This window comes from Polypterus senegalus, chromosome 10 (genome assembly GCF_016835505.1).
Source record: "Polypterus senegalus isolate Bchr_013 chromosome 10, ASM1683550v1, whole genome shotgun sequence".
NCBI lineage: Eukaryota > Metazoa > Chordata > Cladistia > Polypteriformes > Polypteridae > Polypterus > Polypterus senegalus.
In genome coordinates, this window is record NC_053163.1 from 10419898 (window position 1) to 10444304 (window position 24407).

The 24407-nt window shown below is 42.0% G+C and overlaps 1 protein-coding gene across 2 annotated transcripts in view; it reads left to right on the forward strand.

The window, feature by feature from the left end:
• Nucleotides 1-6152: 6152 nt before the first annotated feature.
• The window catches only part of LOC120536699 (killer cell lectin-like receptor subfamily B member 1B allele B), a 29124-nt gene continuing 10869 nt past the window's right edge, over nucleotides 6153-24407 (forward strand). The window contains exon 1 of one of the 2 annotated variants that reach the window (XM_039765145.1): nucleotides 6153-6349. In XM_039765145.1, the coding sequence (XP_039621079.1) occupies nucleotides 6259-6349 (91 nt within the window). In that variant the 5' untranslated portion in view covers nucleotides 6153-6258. Of the gene's footprint in view, nucleotides 6350-17843; nucleotides 17925-24407 lie in introns of those variants that run through there. The other variant, XM_039765146.1, reaches the window with a different exon arrangement.

The following is a 24407-nucleotide window of genomic DNA, read 5'->3' on the forward strand; positions in this document are numbered from 1 at the left end:
TTGAATCCTGGGCTGGTGTATCTGGCTTAGCCCTCGAATGGTTCAGGTCATATTTCTGCAACAGGACTCTCAGAGTCATGCTAGACGATTTTTCATCTGAATCAGTCCCACTCCCATGTGGGGTCCCCCAGGGTTCCATTTTAGGGCCACTACTTTTTTCAATTTATATCCTGCCTTTAGGTGCAATTTTTAGAAAACATGCAATTTCATATCACCTATATGCTGACAACTGCCAAATTTATTTTTCCCTCAAGCCAACTGACTCCACCAAACCCCTCCTCGACTGTCTATCTGACATTAAGGACTGTTGGCTGTAAACTTTCTTCACCTGAACGATTCAAAAACTGAGGTCATTGTTTTTAGTCCCGACTGCAAACAGGCTCCACCCCTTGGCCTCGACTCTCTTCCCATTCCAGTAACTTCTTCTGTCTCCAATCTTGGAATCAAAATAGATATGGTCCTGAAAATGGATGCTCAAGTCAATAGCACAGTAAAATCCTGCTTTTTCCATCTTAGGCGAATCGCCAAACTCAAGCCTCTTCTGTCTAACCACCTCCTGGAATCAGTAATTCATGCATTCATTACGTCCCGGCTCGACTACTCAAATTCCTGCCTATATGGTATCAGTAAAGCCACTCTTTCTAGACTCCAACTGGCTCAAAATGCGGCTGCAAGGCTTCTAACTGGAAGCAGCAGAAGCCAACACATTTCACTGACTTTAAAAACCCTACACTGGCTGCCGGTTAGATTCAGAATTGATTTTAAGATACTCCTCTTAACCTATAAGGCACTAAACGGTCTAGCCCCCGCATATTTTAGTGTTTTGCTCCATCCTCACAATCCTCTTCATGTTCTTAGATCCGCAGATCAGTTGCTCCTAACTGTTCCCAAGGCACGTTTTAAAGCTCGTGGTGAAAGGGCTTTCTTTGTCTGTGCACTCAGGCTCTGGAACTCCCTACCTTTAGTGGTTAGAAAAGCCGCCTCAGTCGCCTCATTTAAATCACGCCTAAAAACACACTTCTTCACATTGGCTTTTAATTCTTAACCTGTCTCATTTCCAGTTGTTTCTTCCTATTTCTCTATTTTATTGGGTCCTCTGACCTGTTTTTAGTATCTCTGTTTTAATTTCTCTCTTAATGTTTGTGTTTAATATTTTGTTTTAGTCTTGCTTCTTTTTAACTGTACAGCACTTCGGTCAGTTGTAATGCTGTGTTTTTAAGCGCTAAACAAATAAAATGGTATGGTATGGTATATATATATATATATTACTAGCAAAATACCCGCGCTTCGCTGCGGAGAAGTAGTGTGTTAAAGAAGTAATGAAAAAGAAAAGGAAACATGAAAATAACGTAACATGATTGTCAATGTAATTGTTACTGCTATGAGTGTTGCTGTCATATATATATATATATATATATATATATATATTATACACACACACATATAAACATATATACGGTATACATATACACATATATACATATACATATACAGTAATCCCTCCTCGATCGCGGGGGTTGTGTTCCAGAAGCGATACCGATAGGTCAAAATCCGCGAAGTAGAAACCATATGTTTGTATGGTTATTTTTATATAATTTAAGCCCTTATAAACTCTCCCAACCTGTTAGCATTATTAGAGTCCTCTAGACATGAAATAACACCCTTTAGTCAAACGTTTAAACTGTGCTCCATGACAAGACAGAGATGAGAGTTCTTTCTCACAATTAAAAGAATGCAAACATATCTTATCTTCAAAGGAGTGCCGTCATAAAGGAGCGCCGTCAGGAGCAGAGAATGTCAGAGAGAGCGCTTGCTAAGAAAAGCAAACAATCAAAAAATCAATACGTGCTTTTAAGTATACAGAAGCACCGCGATAAAGTGGCATTTTGTAGAGCAGCCTCCGTGTCCTCTGTGCAAACAGCCCCTCTGCTCACACCCCCTCCGTCAGGCAGAAAGAGTGAGAAAGATAGAGAGAAGCAAACAAGCACCGCGCAGGAAGCATATCTTATATCATTGAGGAGTTTTAGTTAATATGTAATACATGCTCTGATTGGGTAGCTTCTAAGCCATCCGCCAATAGCGTCCCTTGTATGAAATCAACTGGGCAATCAAACTGAGGAAGCATGTAACCTAAATTAAAAGACCATTGTCCGCAAAAAGCTGCGAACCAGCGAAAAATCTGTGATATATATTTAGATGTGCTTAAATTTAAAATCCGAGATAGAGTGAAGCCGCGAAAGTCGAAGCGCGATATAGCGAGGGATTACTCTATATATATATATATATATATATATATATATATATACACACCCACATACATCCACATATATATACATATATATGCATATCTACACACATACATATACACACACATATAAACATATATATATATACATATACACATACATATACATACATATCTACACATATACATATATCTATAATAATAAAAGGCAAAACCCTCACTCACTCACTCACTCACTCACTCACTCATCACTAATTCTCCAACTTCCCATGTAGGTAGAAAGCTGAAATTTGGCAGGCTTATTCCTTACAGCTTACTTACAAAAGTTAAGCAGGTTTCATTTCAAAATTCTACGCGTAACGGTCATAACGGTCGATAACGTTTGACAACGTCCGCCATGTTGAACTTTCTTATTTATGGCCCCATCTTCACGATATTTGGTAGGCGGCTTCCCTGAGCTAACCAAAACCGATGTACGTACTTATTTCGGTGGTATGACGCCACTGTCGGCCGCCATATTGAATTTTCCAAACGTCACTAATTCTCCAACTTCCCGTGTAGGTAGAAGGCTGAAATTTGGCAGGCCCATTCCTTACAGCTTACTTACAACAGTTAAGCAGGTTTCATTTCGAAATTCTACGCGTAACGGTCATAACGGTCAACAACGTCCGCCATGTTGAACTTTCTTATTTACGGCCCCATCTTCACGAAATTTGGTAGGTGGCTTCCCTGAGCTAACCGAAACCAATGCACATACTTATTTCGGTGGTATGACGCCACTGTCGGCCGACATATTGAACTTTTCAACAGTCTTTGTTACTTATGGGCCCATCTTCAAGAAATTTGGTACACGGGTTCCCAACGCTAACTGAATCCTACTTACATACATATATACGTCCATAGCCTGCACCTCGGTCACCGCGTGAGGTGGCGTTGTGTCCCCATCCCAACGCCTCCCACGTTGTTGGCTGGCTGCCTGCATATATAAGACTGTCCGTCGCTCCGGTCTCTACATTCCCTTCCTTGCTTCGCCACGGGATTCACGTCTCCCTACTGATAACTACAGCCCTAATTTGTTTAATCCACGGCTTCTCCGCTGTTTTATTGTTTGTTTATTACGATTATAGTTATTGTGTAGGTATTTTACACTTACTTTACATTGCTCAGGTACCCATTTCCTTTATCATTCCAACCCCCATTACCATGTCTATCGAGATGATCACTATAGATCAAAGAACTGTCACTTACCGAGTGGTTTCCATGCCCGGAGATACCACCTACCTTTTCCATTCTCTTTGTTACATATTGCACGGCCATATCAGGCTCACTCTTGATATCCGGAGGAAGATTCTGTCTTATGTATTGAATGACTGGGACAGGTTCAAGGTGTGGACTGATGATGGTACAGAGATAATTATACTACACAGGAGCACTAGAAGAGTGAAATGCTTAAGCCCTTCACCTATGGTTCTGCATGTGAGTTAATGGCTGCCGCTGAATTGTTCGGTTGTCGCTTTCAAGTGTACCGAAATGGCCAAATAGTTTACACCTTTCGACAACCGCCAATGCCTCTTAAACATCTTAGATTCAAAGGGGACGATTTCAGTAGTGGACACTTTGATGTTTATGAATGTTTAAACTCTCAAAAACTGGGTGTGATTTTATCAATGAAACCGGTTGTGTGCTTACAACGCTTGACAGATGCCAAATGTCACTTCAACACAACAAATCCTGCAAATACTGTCGCAATTGAAACAAACCATGAAACTCAAACCGATTATGACAGCAGCAATCCAAGCTGTGACATTTGAGACAAGATTACTGTTCACATGGCCAACTGTATGTTGCATGCTTAAGAGTAAGCTCAGCGCACAGCTTGGTCATATTACAACCGGAGGGCCGAACTGACAACATGGTATACAAAGAGATCCTTAACAAATAATTATTGGCATATTTTTCCTCAGTTTAAAAAGGTTTAATTTTCTTCTTAATAAAAATTTTAATGCAGTACTTCGCGGGTATTTTGCTAGTATATATATATACACATACATCCACATATATATATATATATATATACATATCTACATATATTCACACATACATATACACACATATATACCCTTTGCGGTGCGAGCAGCTGTTGCTGGGGTGCCAGAATCCATCGAGGAAGAAAAATAAAAAACATTATTTGTACAAATTCTTAATTTATTTATCCATTCCTAAATAATTAAATGGGCAGGCTATTTCGTATCAGTGCAATACGCTGCTTGTTAAAACGGATGACTTCCGCTCTTACGTGCACTTAGTGCTGCGTGGGCATTATGAACTATCGTATCTGTTCAAGTTCTATTTAAATTTTAAATATAAGTAATTTTTATTTAGTCGACAGAAATATCTTTGGTAGGAATGTAAGTTAAATTTAGTCATCATTGCATACATTTTTCTTCACCATAGAAATGTAAAGACTAAATTCAACTTACATTCCTACCAAAGATATTTCTGTCGACTAAATAGAACCTACTTATATCCAAATAGAACTTGAAAACATATATTTTTTCGAATCTGATCGCGCATTTTAGATCGACTTAACGCACACCACATCGAGCCCGCATGCTATTGTGCTCTCGTCTGCCTGCCTCAATAAGTCACCGTCGCTTCGCTCTTACTTTTTTACTGTTCATTTAATCATGGGCCTCTCTACAGTTTTGTTTATTTTCAGATTGTAATGTTTATTAATTTTACGTATCATCTGCTCCATTGGCAGACCGTGCATCTCACACCTAGGCCTTCAGTACTGCTCCGTCTGAATCAACCTGCCCCTGAAAAACTAATTTATGGTTATAAAAACCATCTTAATATGCAGAAATACAGTATAAAGAGCAGCTGCATCACAGATAGATAGCCACAATAAATGCCTTTATTGAATAGACAAACCAGGGGTGAACAAGTTCCTTTCTACTGCAGCCACAGCCGCGACACACATAAAAAACATTAATAATAACTCATAAACTTGCAATATTATTTAGGAAAATCGCAACATTTTACTCACCAAAAATTCGGATTATTTGTAAACAAAATCCATCCTCCTCTCTTTCCTCAAAAACAGTTCAATCACTCTGTCGTACAGATTATCCGTGCGCCTCAGTTCCATCAAAAAGTCCCTTTCTATCGCCATCAAAGCTAATGCTGAAAGTCGAACCTGTGGCTTCTATCCAATCAATGGGTCTGAATACGGTGACGTCACCGTACGCCTGCTAGAGGGCCGTACTGACACCAACTCAAAATCTGATTGGTTGAAGCAACAGGTTAATCGACATTTATTCTGTGTTAGAGTGCCTGCACAACGGATTGTGAAGGCCTCTCTGCCTGGCAACAAATGATGGCTGAAATGTGATTGGTTAAGTGCTTTAATACGAAAATACATGTCTGGAAGCTGCACAGCCATTGGAAAAGCTATAAAAGGAAGTGGACAGACTACTTGAAATTATTTAATAAGTATTCATGGACAAAATATAATTAACATGAGTTTGTGATTCAGATATTTTTACTTATGAATATGCTAAGCACCGTCCTTCACCCGCGAATATTTACCTTATATGGGCAGGCACTCAATTACGTGGGAGGCGTGATGATGGGACACGCAACTCCGCCTCCCACGGCCATCGAGCTGCAGTCTATTACAGTATATGGACGAAAAAATAGGTTCCAGTTATGAACATTACGCGTAGAATTTCGAAATGAAACCTGCCCAACTTTTGTAGGTAAGCTGTAAGGAATGAGCCTGCCAAATGTCAGCCTTCTACTTACACGGGAAGTTGGAGAATTAGTGATGAGTGAGTCAGTCAGTCAGTAAAGGCTTTGCCTTTTATTAGTATAGATTATATATGTGTGCGTGTGTGTGTGTAATTTAAATGTGAAGAGATGATGTCATCTATTGGCTCCCTCCCAGCAGGCCTCATTTCCTGCACTGGTTATTTAAGATGAGTTTCAAGCATTTCATCTAATATTTGCAAATGTCAGATATGGAAGTGTATATTAACACACTATATTCTGAGTTGAACATTCCCTTTCAGCAAACGGATCAGACCAGCAAGCAGCGTCCAGGTAGCACCTTTAAATTTTCACAAAGCAGGCCATTCACTTGATGGCGTGCACTAAAACTGTGCTTGTCTTGTGCTCTGTATGATCTCATTTCATGTAATAGGAGTTCCGATGTCGAGGAGCTGGAAAGATTTAAAATGTAAAAAAGAATGTTATTACTTGTAAAGGCATTTTCATCTGTGTAATTTATTTAGAATAATGTTCTGGATGGGGGAATGTTTAATTATTTTTCATACACTAACTAAATGAATTGCATTATTACAGGTAAAAATTTTAAGGTACCGATCTGTAGTATTTTATGCTTTGTGTGGTCTGGGATACTTCTTTTGTTATCTATTTTTCTATTATTAATAGCAGAAGTAGGAGATTAAGACAGTTAAAATCATGTAGTGGTCAGCACTGCTGCCTCATCCTTGCAGATTTCTGAATTTGAAACCTGTGACTGGTCATTGCCTGCCTGGAGTTTTCATGTTCTCCTCGTGTCTGTTTGCAGTTTGCATGTTCTGCTCAAGTCTTTCTGGAGTTTTCATGTTCTCCTCATGGGTGCCTGGTGTATGCGTATTCTCTTCATGTTTGTCTGGTGTTTGCATGTACTTCTTGTATTGGTCTGGAGTTTTCATGTTCTCCTTATGTCTTTCTAGAGTTTGCATGTTCTCCTCATGTCCGTGTGGGTTTTCCTCTCAGTACTCCAATTTTCCTTCCCAATTTTTCAAAGATGTGTGTATTAGGAGTGAATGGCAGTTCTAAGATGGCATCACTGGTATGAACATGGCTGAGCCTTGTGATAGGTTTTCTGGACCACCACAACCTTGAACAAGATTAAGCAGGTATCCGAGTTTGAAACAATATGTAAATGTTCTTCTCTTGTTTAAAATTAATTTTATCAAGAGCGGCCTGGATAAAAAAAAAAAAGAAAATCTTTTATTGGCACTGCTGGCCTCACTAACATCTCTTCCAGCAGCAACCCAAGCTTTTCCTGGTGGGTCTCCCATCCAAGTACTGGCCTCTTCTGAAGTGCACATGGGGTGGCTGCTGACATATACAGGTGCCATTTTTGTGAAGAAAATCTTTTAAGAGAAGCGTTACTTGAGATGAGCAGATATTGGAATAAATGACTGCATAATATTATTACCTCTAGCGTCCTCATACTGGTGATTTTTCACATGTGCTAAACAGAGTTTTAAAACAGGTCAGACATTACACAAAAAAGCTGCACTTTGTGCATTTTTCCATTTATTGAGCATTTACTGGCTCAGTTATGGGACACTATTGTGAACAATGCAGCAGATCCTCTCTCTGATACACTAACGCTGAGCACTTTCAGCCAGGGGCAGCATGGTGGTGCAGTGGGTAGCACTGCTGACCCAGGTTCTCTTCCCAAGTCCTCCCTGCATGGAGTTTGCATGTTCTCCCCGTGTCTGCGTGGGTTTCCTCCCAGAGTCCAAAGACATGCAGGTTAGGTGCACTGGCGATCCTAAATTGTTCCTAGTGTGTGTGTGCACCCTGACGCCCTGCCCGGGGGTTTGTTTTCTGCCTTGCGCCCTGTGTTGGCTGGGATTGGCTCCAGCAGACCTCTGTGACCCAGTTGTTAGGATATAGATGGATGGATGGACTGTCAGCCAGTGACTCATTCAGCAGAAGTGGGACTGTGTCCCCGCGTTCTTGCTGAACTCATTTTAAAATAACAGTCTCGATCCACTGGACTAATTCCCTTCATAATTTTAAACACTTCAATCAAGTCTCCTCTTAATCTCCTTTTGCTCAAAAAGGAAATTCCTCAGCTTTTTTAATCTTTCCTCATAGCTCTTCTCTGGACTTTCTCTAGTGCTGTTATGTCCTTTTTGTATCCTGGAGACCAAAACTGTACCCAGTACTCCAGATGAGGCCTCACCAGTGTGTTACAAAGCTTGAGCAGAACCTCCTTGGACTTGCACTCCACACATCAAGGCGCTATATAACCTAACATTTTACTCAGTTAGCACTCAGATCTGCCAGTGAAAGTCATCTGCTGATGCCACCTCTGTGTGGTACCAACTCTCAATCTAGGTAGCTCCTGGCTTGTGGAATGAGCTTCCCACCTCCATTCAAAACTCTGACACTCTCTCAGAGTGTTCAAGAAACTTTGAAAGACCCTCTTGTTTGGTGAATTTCTGTCTAACTGATATCGGCTGATAAACTTTTATAAATCTGGGCCTTGTAACTCAACCGTATTTTGTTGTGAGCTCCTCGCTTGTGAGGACCAACTTGGAACCCTTGTCCTATTAGCTGTTTGGTTTTGTAATTTAGGATTTGTAACTCACTTGTATTTTAGTCTGAGCTATTCACGTGTGATAATCAGTTTTATAACCTTGCCCTGTCACACTTCTCCCTAAAGTGTCCGCAGACTGATGTTACTCGACTGTGTTGACCTCTTTTGTGAGTCACATTAGATAGAAGCTTCTGCTAAGCAAATAAATGTCAATGTAGTATGGCCTTTTCTTCCACAGGGTTTGGAGCTCACATAGAGAGCCTAATGTATATTCAAACTTCATAGCTAAAAAAAAAAAATTAAATAAAACTAGAAAACAGCCCCTCGCAGTAAGGAGACCCGGGTTCGCTTCCTATGTCCTCCCGTGCATGTTCTCCCCGTGTCTGCATGGGTTTCCATTTAAGACCCCCTATTGAAATGATAGACACATCCTGAAATGGGGGGACAATTAGATTTTTTCTTCCCCAAACATGGTGCGGACACACCAACAAAGATCTCTGTCCCTAACCTGCTCTGTAAAAGCCAATGTAACAATAAAGCTTGAGCCCCTTTATTTTCAGAATATCTTTACTGTTTCTGTTAGGTTCACTTCTGTTTATGCTTTAATCCAAACTCTTTTCTTACTTCCGTAGACCTTCAAGTAGGCCCGAGCAGCCGCCCTTTTTCTGGATTATAAATAGTAGAGCAGCTTCCTTTATGTGACTCATGTGTTTCTTAATCGCACAGAAAAATCTTAAAATATAATCGTCTATCTTCCATCTTCACTCTTCAACATGAAGTCAACAAACCACAAAAGAGCTCAGCAGGCTTAGGCAGCGATGACTGCATATGTTATCGTGCCCAAAATCTTTAAATGTACTCGTCTGATACAAACCAAAACTGTCATCTGATATAAACTCAGTGTTATTTTGTAAAAACATTCCTATACGGTAACACACCACACTTCGAGGACCCAAGTCCTAATATTGGGTTTGTAGCATTGCCTGCAGTGTCCTGAAAAATAGAAACCTAGTGCAGTGGTTCCCAAAGTATGGTCCATACATCACTGGTGGTCCACGAGCTTGTGCCAGTTGGTCCGTAGGATGGCCTGGTCATTCTTCTAGAAGAACTTTCTTGCTGATAAGGCCGCATGAAATAATTCTGAGACGTCGATCCCAGAGTGCAGACAATAACACCTTTAATTTCTACACTACTCTTGCACTTCCATTCCTTTATGTTTCTAGCTGAATGGCCTTCTAGAGCAACCCAGAAATCCCTAGTGTTCCCACAGGGATTTATTGCCGATTATGGCTGGAGACGATGCCAGGCTCTCATGTATCTATACTAATAAAAGGCAAAGCCCTCACTGACTGACTCACTGACTCACTCATCACTAATTCTCCAACTTCCCGTGTAGGTAGAAGGCTGAAATTTGTCAGGCTCATTCTTTACAGCTTACTTACAAACGTTGGGCAGGTTTCATTTCGAAATTCTACACGTAATGGTCAGAATCTTACTTACGTACATATATACGGCCATAGCCTGCAGCTCGGTCGCCGTGTGAGGCGGAGTTGCGTCCCCATCCCCATGCCTCCCACGTAGTTGGCTGCCTGCCTATATTGCATCGCCCATTCCCACGCCTCCCACGTAACTGACTGCCCAAACATCATGTTACACTTTCTTATGTGGCTAGACAGGAACACGTTCATCACGATGTCGCTAAATACTCGCAGAAAAATCCACAACTTCATAGAGACGCTGCCGACAAGAAAGCAGGAAAGAAAGAAAGCAAGGTAAAGAAACGGAAAGAATATCTTATTTATAAACGGCGCAAATATATTCACATGTACTTAACCTATATTAAAACTATATACACATATAAATTAGACACCCAGACACACACAATCCCCACATGTTCCCCAGTCCTTTATCAGAACTTTTGATTTATATAAAGGAGTTGGGATCCGAGAGACTGTGTTTGTGGAGGGATGGAGAGTTAAGGCAGGTGGGAGAGTCACGTCATCATCTCCCCTCCCATTCACGTCATTTCATTCACTTCATTTCGCTCTGAGCTGAGCTCCGCAGCTGAGGCGGTCTTGCTGTTCTTTTTCCTTTGTGTTTAGTCCTCTCTCCTTTACTGATTTATATAAAGGAGAGTTGAGATCCGAGAGACTGTGTTTGTGTGTTTGTGGAGGGATTGAGAGTTAAGGCGGGTGGGGGAGTCACATCATCATCTCCCCTCCCATTCACCTCATTTCATTCACTTCATTTTGCTCAGAGCTGAGCTCCACAGCTAACGCGGTCTTGCGGAAACAACTTCGTGACGCTGACACCAAATACTCACAGAAAAATCCACAAGTTAACAGACATTCTGTCGATAGAGTTTCTCCACACTCTGAATCCTCCAGGCACTCCTGAGCATAATCCAATTTTGAAGGATGGGGCATCAATAATGTTACTGAAAAACTTACAGCCACCGAAACTTTGTAATGGCACGAGACTTCAGGTCACGTGTCTGCAAAAGAACCTTTTAAGGCAACTATTTATACTGGTAGTTGCTCAGAGGAGAGAGTTTTTATTCCTCACATCCCCGTTATACCCTCTGATCTCCCATTTCAATTCAAATGTCTCCAATTGCCAGTAAGGCTCTGCTTCGCGATGACAATTAATAAGTCTCAGGTTCAGACCCTACAAAAGGTTGCCATTGATTTGAGGCAAGATTGCTTTTTACATAGCCAACTATAGGTTGTATGCTCAACAGTAAGCTTGCACAGCTTGCTCATATTACAACTGGAGTGCTGAACTGACAACGTACTATACATAGAGATCCTTAACAAATAATTATTGGTATATTTTCCCTCAGTTTAAAAAGGTTTACTTTTCTTCTTAATAAAAATTTAAAAGCAGTACTTTGCCGCTGCGGAGCGCGGGTATTTTGCTAGTTATATAATAAAAAGCTAAGGCCTGTGTGTCCAATCCCTCTGAGCAATCTGATTGATCGGTTTGGCTTTGATGACATGGAAGTGCAAGACACACAAGGAGGAGAAAAGATGCATGATGAAGCACTCTGGAAGAGCCACATTTGAAAATGGCAAGAATAAAACTGGACAGGAAGTGAGAAAGGTGCCTCGAAAATAACAGCGGAGACTGAGAAGTGGGCTTTATGGGAACAAGCGCGAGGGGGGGAGTGCTGGTTAGGAGACGTTCATACAAACGAACACAGCGTAATTTAATTTTGGTATTTTTTTTTTAGGATTGATTAGGTTTTGACTTAGTTAACAATATTTCTATTGTTATGTGCCATCATTTTGTACTGGGGTCACATAGGGGGTTTTATTTGTATGTAAGTACAGTATGTCCTGTTGACTGGTTGTTAAATGTGAATAACTACACTGGTTGAACTGATTCCTGTTTGTAAATTGGGTTCAGTGCCTTTAAACAGGTTTTCACTGATGTGGAGGGGCTAATGGAACTGGTAGTTTGTGGTTTATATGTACTGTACTGATAAAAGAGAAGGATGTGGCAGGACTTCTTGATTTTGCCATTTTCGATGCAACTTCATCAGCAGCTTCTCCTTTCATTAACTGGGTCATTTCCTGGGGGGTTGTTGATATTTGGGTGGCAGGGAGGAAGTACGGTAGGGCTTAGGTGTTGGCCTGATTCTATCCGCCCCTAATTTTAAAATCATAATGGCTTCTTTGCTATGTAAATCTGGTGGCAACTCCCGTGCTTGCTACAATTTTGTGTTTACATGGTGTTACAAACTCGACAAAAGCCACAAAAAGGTTTGGTGTAGCCACCCGTATATTATTTCCCGCCTGCAAAATTTAGATGAATTGTTGTAATGAAGTGTATAGATTCGAGTCCAGAACAGAAATGAATTTAGATGATCAATATGGCCGTTTTAAAGGCAAGCAGAGGAAGTGATGTAATCTCCATGGGGAGCGGAGCATTCAGCTGTTCTGCTTCCAAGCTCTGGAATTCATTACCTACTGAGCTCAGAAATATCGAATCATTTTCAACCTTTAAATGTAAACTTAAAACGCATCTGTTTAACTCTTTCAGGGCGGATGTTGACTTTTGTTGAAATTCTGAGGTAGAGGACTCTACTCCACCACCCCCTGGTCTGGCCTGGTATTACTCTCATTCAGGCCCTTTAGCTGCCTCCTATGCGCACGTGTGTGACACTGGGTATTACGCTGGCTAATTTGGAGTAGTCATCATCATTATCATGAATCAGTCAACTGCTTCTTGACAATACAATGTAGCACTTTGCTCATTGAACAGAAATTGGAAATGTATGAATATCCGTTTTCATTCCTGCGTTTGGGAATTAAGGGTTTATTGCTGAGAATTTGAAATTCCTTTTAATACTGTCCTTTACAGGTTCTGCTGTATGACAATATGTTGCTAGATCTTCAATTCTGTGTGATTTTCTTATGGGTTTTATAGACACTTGTGCTTCTAGCCAAACGAAGTGTAAAACACAGTGTCTCTCCCTCATGCAAGGTTTACGGGGGGGGGACGTCTCCTTCCTCAGTTTCCTCCAACGTTGCTTCCATCTCTCCAGTCTTCCACAGCCTCTTCCATGCAGCTCCAAAGATTTTTTCTCTGTCATAGATAGATAGATACTTTATTAATCCTAAGGAGAAATTCACATACTCCAGTAGCAGCATACTGATAAAAACAATATTAAATTAAAGAGTGGTAAAAATGCAGGTATATCAGACAATAACTTTGTATAATGTTAACATTTCCATAGAGTCGCATAGTGTGGGATCTCCTCAGCCTGTCAGTGGAGCAGGATGGTGACAGCAGTCTGTCGCTGAAGCTGCTCTTCTGTCTGGAGATGATCCTGTTCAGTGGATGCAGTGGACTCTCCATGATTGATAGGAGTCTGCTCAGTGCCCGTCGCTCTGCCACGGATGTCAAACTGTCCAGCTCCATGCCTACAATAGAGCCTGCCTTCCTCACCAGTTTGTGCAGGATGAGGCGTCCCTCTTCTTTATGCTGCCTCCCCAGCCCACCACCGCATAGAAGAGGGCACTCGCCACAACCGTCTGATAGAAAATGTCACGGTCACTTCCTAATTATTTGTGCTGCTGGATCTGCACTCATTAACTCTGTCCATATTTATCACGTGTCCCAGAGTAGGGAAGTGTTCCTAGGTGGCTCAGAAATCTCTGTGATGCAAATGTGGTCCTACCCTTAGTGGTAAGAGGAAAATGAATTTATCAATATTCCTAATTTCGGAGACTACTAACTTTACCAGGATTTAGGAGAGGGGTAGTAACTCGCTACGAGGGTTCCCAGCCTAAGATGACCACCCCCTCAGAGATTGCAAGATGACATTTCAGGGGATGTGTCAAGAGGAAGGCTGCGTTGTAGATCACTAAAACTGAGTGAGGTGTGTTGACTCGATTTTCTTGTAGGTCATTTATTCGTCAGTTCCCCTGTCCTAAGATCTGAAGAGAGTCCAGCAGTGTGCACACAATTGTCACCTGGCGAATGAGCCCCAGAAATGCAAATTCCTGTGGGTTCCTTGCTGCGGGCGGAGTGTTTGTAAAGGTGATTTAACATTTTTTTAAGAGAATGAAATTTGAACCTTGCAGTGATTGGAACGCTGTGCTGTAAAAATTGTGTTGTTGTTTCGGATGGATGAGATGTAAAACTGAGGTCCTTTCTCTCTGTGGTCATTGAACATCCATGGGCATCCTTCGTAAAGGGTTGGGTGTATTCTGATATCCTGGCTAAACTGCCCACCTCAGCCTAGTCATTCTCACCCCCTAATCATCCCCTGTCTCTAAATTGCTAACTATCTCTATCACCCTTTCACCTCATAACTAATGTGTGGTGAGCGTACTGCCGCAAAATGGCTGCCGCCATATCATCCAGGTGGATGCTGCACATTGGTGGTGGTTGAAGTGGCTTCCACTATTTAACATGCTTTGAGATGTGAGAAAAGCGCTATATAAATGTAAAGAATATAGAATCTTTCTCATGCTCAAAGTGCTTGTAATATTATTATAATTATTACCGTTGTGGTGAAGCAGAAAAAGCTACAAAGGATCATGTTTTCCAAGGAAACTACAAACACCTTCATGAGACTTTGCGCCAGCAAAGCAGCGGGTCCAGATGGAGTATCGCCACGACTGCTGAAGGCCTGTGCATTGGAACTGGGGAGTCCTCTACAGCGCATCTTCAACCTGAGCCTGGAACAGGGGAGAGTCCTGAGGCTTTGGAAAACATCTTGTATCACCCCTGTCCCAAAGGTATCACGTCCTGGTGAGCTGAATGACTTCCAGCCTGTCGCTCTGACGTCACATGTGATGAAGACCATGGAGAGGCTGCTGCATCACCATCTGAGGCCACAGGTCTGCCACGCCCTGGACCTTCTGCAGTTTGTGGGAGCGGAGGATGCCATCATCTATATGCTACACTGATCCCTCTCCCACTTGGACAGAGACAGTGGTGCTGTAAGAATTATGTTTCTGGACTTCTCTAGCGCCTACAACACCATCCAACTTCTGCTCCTTAGGGACAAGCTGACAGAGATGGGAGTAGATTCATACCTGGTGGCATGGATCATGGACTATCTTAAAGACAGACCTCAATATGTGCGTCTGGGGAACTGCAGGTCTGATATTGTGGTCAGCAGCACAGGAGTGCCGCAGGGGACTGTACTTTCTCTGGTCCTGTTCAGCCATCATACATCAGACTTCCAATACAACTCGGAGTTTTGCCACATGCAAAAGTTTGCAGATGACACTGCTATGATGAGCTGCATCAGGAGTGGGCAGGAGGAGGAGTATAGGAACCTAATCAAGGACTTTGTTAAATGGTGCGACTCAAACCACCTACACCTGAACACCAGCAAAACCAAGGAGCTGGTGGCGGATTTTAGGAGCACCAGGCCCCTTATGGATCCCTTGATCATCAGAGGTGACTGTGCAGAGGGTGCAGACCTATAAATACCTGGAAGTGCAGCTGGATGATAAATCTATCTATCTATCTACCATGAGTGCCATTTTGTGGCTCAGGGTGCCATCAAATTGTGACGTTTTCGATTCTCAAACATTAACTCCTACTCCTTGCTGGGTTTAGATGTAGGACGTTTCACAACTTCTTCTCATGTCCTACTTGTAGTGCAATTCCTAGGAGTCACATACAGGCACTGATCCAAGCCAGAATCCTTCTTGAGACTCGCCGGCCACCATACTTTCCGACCAGCTGATTCAAACAGAGCACAGGGTCTTATAAGTGCTGCTCTTTTGTGCCTGGGTGTGGCACTCCCTTCTCACACACGCACGCACACACACACACACACACACACATTCACTGCACAGTTTCTCAGAAAGGCTGTGCCTCTTCTGTCAACATCTTCCTCTCTCCGAGGTTCTTGTGGCCCCACCACATCATCATTCTACAGACACGACCTGATATGAGATCACTGATAACCTCTCCCTGACTTCTATCCCCCAACCCCAAGGAAAGCCACAGTTCTCCTGTAAGCTGAGTTGGCTGACATGAATAAGTGTGTGCAAATAAAAATGAACCACAGTAGATATAAGTTCCTATTCTGTGATGTCTTATTTAGAAAAAGAGGCCATGAGTCACGGGTTTATTGAACATAAAAAGTGACAGAATGAGAAAACATGCCACATGCCACATCCAGGCTGGCATTGATGCCCTCTGTGAATATCACATTCTGCTTCAATAAACTTTAACTCCTTGTTATACTTATTTGCCTGCAAATCCTCTCAGACTGATCCATCACCATAAACATTGTCATACAGAACAAGTGACTCGACCAAAGTTGAAAGTCTAAAATTATTTTTTACATGTTTGATATACTGTAGGCGTCACGGTGGCGTAGTGGGTAGCACTGCTGCCTCACAGTTAGGAGACCCGGGTTTGCTTCCCGGGTCCTCCCTGCGTGGAGCTTGCATGTTCTCCCCGTGTCTGAGTGGGTTTCCTCCCACAGCCCAAAGACATGCCGGTTAGGTGCATTGGCGATCCTAAATTGTCCTTTGTGTGTGTGTGTGTGCCCTGTGGTGGGCTGGCACCCTGCCCAGGGTTTGTTTCCTGTCTTGCGCCCTGTGTTGACTGGGATTGTCTCCAGCAGACCCCCGTGACCCTGTAGTTAGGATATAGCGGGTTGGATATTGGATGGATGATATACTGTATGTGCCCACCATGACCTTGAAATGGATTAAACTGGATTGAGAATGAGGATGAACTTGAGATGATTCATCTGTTCAGCACCACTGTATCCCAACTCCAGGGACAAGGCTTCAAATCTCCAGACAGTTACCATCTACCGTATATGCAGTTCCAACATGCCTGGGTTTCACGCTGGATATTCTGGTTTTCCCTCCCATATACCAAAAACATACCTGCTGGGTTCACTGGCAGGTCCAAACTGGCTCTAAAGTAGGTAAAGTAAGGCAGGAACAAAACCAGGACGGGACACCAGGGTGAACACATACACAGCAAACACACACCACGGTCCGTCCACCTAACCTACAAGTCTTTGGACAGTGTGAGGAAACCCACGCAGACACGGGAAAAACATGCAATCTCCATGCAGGGAGGACCCAGAAGTGAACCCAGGTCTCTTTACTGCGAGGCAGCAGCACAACCACTGCACCAACCCACCGTGCCACCCATGTTTAATAATCTGAATCATTTTCTTGTGACACAGCCACAACTGTATTGAATTGGTGTGTAAAATATACACTGGCATTTAAATTTATGTGCTTATCTGATTCTTTTTTCCAAAGCGGCTTACAAAAAAAAAAAAAAACGAAATCGTGTAAACATCAGTCTGGGGCACAAGTGTGACAGGGCAAGGTTATAAAATTAGAATAAATCAGAATAAAATACAAATGAGTTACAAATCCTAAATTACAAAATTTTACAGCTAATATCAATTCACCTAACAAGAGACCCCTGAAACGCTTCTTAAACACGTTGCGGGAGTCCGAATTTCAGAAGGAGATGGGCAGATAGTTCCACCAACCTGGTACCACACATGAGAAGAGTCTGGACTGAGATTTGATGCCACGCATCACCGGACGCCGTTCATCAGCGGACCTGGGCGGACGTGAAGGAGCACAGGACCTCACAATGTCTCCTTCAATACAGCTGCTGACCCACTGACTTCTCTGTAGGTAAGAATCAGGGATTTGACCGTAACACGTCTTCCTCTCAATGATCTGAAGGGAGAAGTGACTCTGAGGCTTCTGGACAGCAGCACTTGATCTCCCCATCCGGTCTAATCTGGCCGTATTTAGGAACATGCTGAGCAAGCAACATCTCAGGATCTCACTGGGCTTCTCAGAAGTGGAGGTAAACTTTTTTTTATTTATAAAAACAACTCAATTATGAATTGACTGGTTTTGTATGATTCATCAGGGTTAATCCTGTTAGTTTGTAAACAGGAATTAAATGAATTTAGTCACCGGAAGTGTATTATTTCCCTTTTAGTAAATGTCTTGTTGATGACTTATTAAAGGTAGATATTTTAAAGCCCCCTATCCCCCATCTATCTGGACTCCGTGGGTTTCTTGCGCACTTCTCATCATTCTCGCCGAGTTCAGTTGTTCTGCACCCTCGTCGTCTCTTAACACTTGACAAATGGAGTCTCTACGGCTTCCTCTAGCTTGTCTAAATGCAGCCCGAGTCTAATAAATTAAAGTAGAATAACAGACGCTATGCAATTGTGACCGCACCGACCGGGACAGAACGAGCAGAATCCACGCAAGCCACGACTGCTGCTGCAGTTTTAGATCAGATTAGACAGATTAGATAAAATTAGATGAAATGAGATTGAACTTTATTTGTCCTCAGGGGAAAATGTGGCTCTTTACAGACTCTCTTTAGTATTAAGGTGCTGTACCGATTATGGATGTAATGAGAAGTTGAGCAAAATATTGTAATCTTTTTAGTTAACCAATAAAAGGTTTCATTTTTCTTGACATCTCCTTACAGAAGCTCTTCAAATAAATTAAGAAATAAATATACACCCACACTTTGGTCTTAACACATATTGGTTTTCCTCCCTCTGTCACAATTTTATTTTTTCTTTGCATACATTATTTATATCTTTTCCACTGTTTTGTAAGCCTGTAGAATTTATTTGTGATGTCTTTTTATATCTCTTTACTTAAAAGTTTACTTTTTATTTTCGTGATTTTACATTTTGATTTTGCACAGCCGTCACCATATTCTGAGTTTGCACTTCCTGTTGCTATGGAGATTCTCCCACAAGCACAATGGCTGACGTCATAATACGTAACGGTATTTTGATGGTATTTTGCACCTACTCTGTTCAGTGCTTGTATGGACTGGGTGTTGGGCAGGGTTGTGGGAACCAGCAGTTGTGGGGCATCTGTTGGTGAAGAAAGATTCACTGATCTTGACTTTGCTGACGATGCTGTGATTTATGAGTCAATGGAGGCTCTGATCGGGGCGCTCGAGAGACTGAGCGAAGAGTCTGAGTGTCTGGGCTTGTGAGTATCCTGGATAAAAACCAACATCCAGGCCTTTAATGACCTCTTGTGCACGGCCATCAGCAGTGTGTCTGTTTGCAGAGAGAGAGGTGACCCTGTTGAGAGGTTTGCTTACCTCGACAGTGACATTCATGTCTCTGGTGACTCTTCCTATGAAGTCTGTAGATGGATTGGGAGAGCATGGGGGGTCATGAGGTTGCTGAAAAGGGGTGTGTGGCACTCCCGATATCTCTGCAAAAAGACGAAGGTCCAAGTCTTTTGAGTCCTGGTGTTTCCTGTCTTGCTATATGGTTGCGAGACATAGACGCTATCCAATGACCTGAGACGAAAACTGGATACTTTGTCTCTATCAGTTATGGCACTACGGCCATGTGGCACGTTACGAGGGTGATCTGGCCTCATTGTTGGGGACCCGAGTAGCTGGACCAGGCCAAGGGATTTCCCACGTAACACCTGGCTGCGGCAGATAGAAGGTCATTTCCGGAGGGTGGGACTGGTCCGCATGTCTGCCTGGAGGGTTGCAAACTGGATCCTGAGTTGTTTTGTCATGTAGTGGGTGTGGCAATGTGCTGTACCAGTGTAGGCTTCCCAACATGTCTTGATTTGACTTGATATGAACTCCAAAGGAACGAATCATGCTATCATTTTTGTTTCTGTTCTTAGTGAATTATTAATGCTCTGATTGAAGTTTCTGAACTGTGGATTAGTGATTAGGATTGACGAAAGATCAGCTAAACGCTTTGTTGTTTTGAACCCAGCTTGTATAAAGCAGTATAAAGTTGCAAATTCACAAAACAAGGCTCGAAAATGCGAGTATGCTACTTCCCACACAAACATTAGGACTTGTAAAAGAAAACTGGATGAGGAAGTACACGCGTATTTATGGCAAGTCTGACCCATATGTATGCGGTCAGGGGAGGCAGGTTACATCATCATGAAATGTAAAAAACTAATAATGATAGCATAAAGTAAATTTGTCCACTGGTATGTGCTATAAATTCGTTTTTTGTATGATTCTGATCATTTTGATTATTTTTATGATCAAAATTGTTGAATTGGCGCATTTCCTGTTTAAATAAAAGGGAGAAACAAGAGGTGAGGCAGAGACAAGCCCCACCTCACCTCACCTCAGACTACGCTTTCCCTCACACTGGGTTGTTGCGTGCGATTGGTGCGTACCTGTTGCTGTTTCTCTGTATGTCACCAATATAAGGTTTGCAGACACATTTATTGTACACCCTGACTTTCCACCATCTGGCTAATATCTTTATTGAATATGTGTGACATATTTAGTGCTGCTGATTGGACATAAAACCTCAGTGAAAAGGTGCAAGGTGAGGCAGACAGTACCGTGTCACACAGAAGGGAGCACAGATTTTCGTGGAGAAGGATAGGAGCATAGACTTCATCTATACTAATAAAAGGCAAAGCCCTCACTGACTGACTGACTGACTCACTGACTGACTGACTGACTCACTGACTCATCACTAATTCTCCAACTTCCCATGTAGGTAAAAGGCTGAAATTTGGCAGGCTCATTCCTTACAGCTTCCTTACAAAAGTTGGGCAGGTTTCATTTCGAAATTCTATGCATAATGGTCATAACTAGAAGCTATTTTTCTCCATTTACTGTAATGGAGTTGAGCTCGAAAGCCGTGGGGGGCGGAGTTTCGTGTGACATCATCACGCATTACGTAGAAAACCAGGAAGAGCTACAAAAAGCGCTGAAGAAAACATGCATTATATAATTAAGAAGGCAGCAAAACAATTAGAAGCGAGCGAGCGAGTGACATATAAAACCATATTCGGCGGCTCACGTGAACTGACGCAGTGCGTAGACAAAAAGCAACAGTTCCAAAGAGTGCTGAACAAAAACCGAATTACACTGCTACGCTCAAATAGACAAACCACACGCCGTGGCGCAATAGTAGAGCCTTCGCCTCTAGCGCCGACGTCCAAAGTTTGATTCCCGAGAGGGGATGCACTAAGCATGTACGCGTGCTTCTTGATTCTTTTTAGCCTCGCATCCCCTTGGTTTGAGATGTATGAAAACATATGCTGTTAACGCAGAAAGACAGATCACCAATTGAAGCTTCATGAATAATGGATACTTTATTCGCGATCAATGATTGTTTTGGTAAAGCCATACTCTGTGTATTCATTAGATGAACGGTAAAAAGGTAAGAGCGAGGAGAGAGTAACTTATTGAGGCACACAGGCAAAACCACAATAGCACGCGGGCTCGATGTACTGTAGTGCGCGTCAACTCGATCTGAATTGCATGATCACATTCGAAAAAATATTTCTTTTCAAGTTCTATTTAGTCCATATGTGTCAAACTCAAGGCCCACGGGCCACATCCGGCCCGGCGTGTAATTATATCCGCCCGCGAGATCATTTTATATACTGTATTATTGTTATTAATGGCCCGGGGATATGAAGCGCTGGTAACACAATAAACTACAGATCCCATAATGCAGCGCTTCAGCTGCCTTGCCGAACACTTACCGCGTTAATCAAGTCTAGCTTATGATGCTGCAAGTTATTGCGAAGCTAGCCCACACGATGCCGAAGAGAAAAGGTGATTCTGAACATAGAGCCTTTAAAAACCGATGGGAGGCTGAGTATATGTTTACTGACATTGCCGGTAAACCCGTGTGTCTCATTTGTGGAGCTAATGTGGCTGTAATTACAGAATTTAATCTAAGATGGCACTATGAGACAAAACATCAAGATAACCTGAAAGACCTGAATGCAATGCACAAGATACAGAAAGCAGAAGAGTTAAAGAGGAATCTGACACTTCAGCAGACGTTTTAACCCGTGCAAAATCACAAAGTGATTTCAAGTGAAGCTACTTTTATGGGAGACACAAATGCACCAGTGCAACTTGCCCCACTTTCCCTGTTGCCAAGTAATGTTGAACCAAGTTGGCACTACAGTGTTCCCAAATACGCACTTTGCTGATAAACTGAGCGCACTGCGCACTGAGTTCGCATGGCGCTTTGGTGACTTTGAAGAACAAAAAAAGAATTTTGAGTTGTTTCGCAACCCATTTGCCTTCGATGTGGAAACTGCACCTCTGCAAATTCAGATGGAGGTGATTGAGCTGCAGTGTAATGGCACACTGAAGGCAAAGTACGATACTGCACGGCCCGCACAGTTTATTCACTTCATTCCTGCACAAATGCTCCAGCTCCGTTTACATGCAGCTCGAACCTTGTGCATGTTTGGTAGCACATATCTGTGTGAGAAGCTCTTCTCAGTCATGAAGACTAACAAAACAGCACACAGGAGTCGCATCAACACAGAACCTCACACCAAACAGAAACGAACTTGTTGCCAAAAAAAAATGCCACGCTTCCAGCTCTTATAAAATGACATAAGAGCAAAGACAACTGAATGATTTGATTTGTTATTGCTGAAAAGAACACATTTTATTTATATTTCCAGGTTTTCCAGGTTTTGTTATGCAGCATGTTCATATTTTAATTTGTATAATTTTGACAGGATATATTTTTATGGAGAGCAAAATCTTTTGGGATATTTAAAATTTAAGTTTTTTTTTATATAAAATTACATAAGAGTAAAGAAATTTTAATGTTTGTTCTTTTAACGTTTGCTTTATTTCTAACTTGTATAATTTAGACAGGATATATTTTTATGGAGAGCAAAATATTATAAGTTATTTAAGGTTTGAGTTGATTTATTCCGAAATAATATTCTGTCGACTAAATAAAAATTCCTTCTATTTAAAATTTAAATAGAACTTGAACAGAAACGATAGTTCATAATATCCACGCAGACTTGCACGTAAGAGCGGGAGTCATCCGTTTTAACAAGCAGCGTATTGCACTGATACGAAATAGCCTGCCCATTTAATTATTTAATGGATAGGAATGGATAAATAAATTAAGATTTTGTACAAATAATGTTTTTCATTTTTCTTCCTTCATGGATTCTGGCACCCCCAGCAACAGTTGCTCGCACCCCAAAGAGTGTATATATGTGTGTATACAGTGGTGTGAAAAACTATTTGCCCCCTTCCTGATTTCTTATTCTTTTGCATGTTTGTCACACAAAATGTTTCTGATCATCAAACACATTTAATCATTAGTCAAATATAACACAAGTAAACACAAAATAAAGTTTTTAAATGATGGTTTTTATTATTTAAGGAGAATAAAAATCCAAACCTACATGGCCCTGTGTGAAAAAGTAATTGCCCCCTTGTTAAAAAATAACCTAACTGTCGTGTATCACACCTGTGTTCAATTTCTGTAGCCACCTCCAGGCCTGATTACTGCCACACCTATTTCAATCAAGAAATCACTTAAATAGGAGCTGCCTGACACAGAGAAGTAGACCAAAAGCACCTCAAAAGCTAGACATCATGCCAAGATCCAAAGAAATTCAGGAACAAATGAGAACAGAAGTAACTGAGATCTATCAGTCTGGTAAAGGTTATAAAGCCATTTCTAAAGCTTTGGGACTCCAGCGAACCACAGTGAGAGCCATTATCCACAAATGGCAAAAATATGGAACAGTGATGAACCTTCCCAGGAGTGGCCGGCCGACCAAAATTACCCCAAGAGCGCAGAGACGACTCATCCGAGAGGTCACAAAAGACGCCAGGACAACGTCTAAAGAACTGCAGGCCTCACTTGCCTCAATTAAGGTCAGTGTTCACGACTCCACCATAAGAAAGAGACTGGGCAAAACGGCCTGCATGGCAGATTTCCAAGACGCAAACCACTGTTAAGCAAAAGAACATTAGGGCTCGTCTCAATTTTGCTAAGAAACATCTCAATGATTGCCAAGACTTTTGGGAAAATACCTTGTGGACTGATGAGACAAAAGTTGAACTTTTGGAAGGCAAATGTCCCGTTACATCTGGCGTAAAAGGAACACAGCATTTCAGAAAAAGAACATCATACCAACAGTAAAATATGGTGGTGGTAGTGTAATGGTGTGGGGTTGTTTTGCTGCTTCAGGACCTGGAAGGCTTGCTGTGATAGATGGAACCATGAATTCTACTGTCTACCAAAAATCCTGAAGGAGAATGTCCGGCCATCTGTTCGTCAACTCAAGCTGAAGCGATCTTGGGTGCTGCAACAGGACAATGACCCAAAACACACCAGCAAATCCACCTCTGAATGGCTGAAGAAAAACAAAATGAAGACTTTGGAGTAGCCTAGTCAAAGTCCTGACCTGAATCCAATTGAGATGCTATGGCATGACACTAAAAAGGCGGCTCATGCTAGAAAACCCTCAAATAAAGCTGAATTACAACAATTCTGCAAAGATGAGTGGGCCAAAA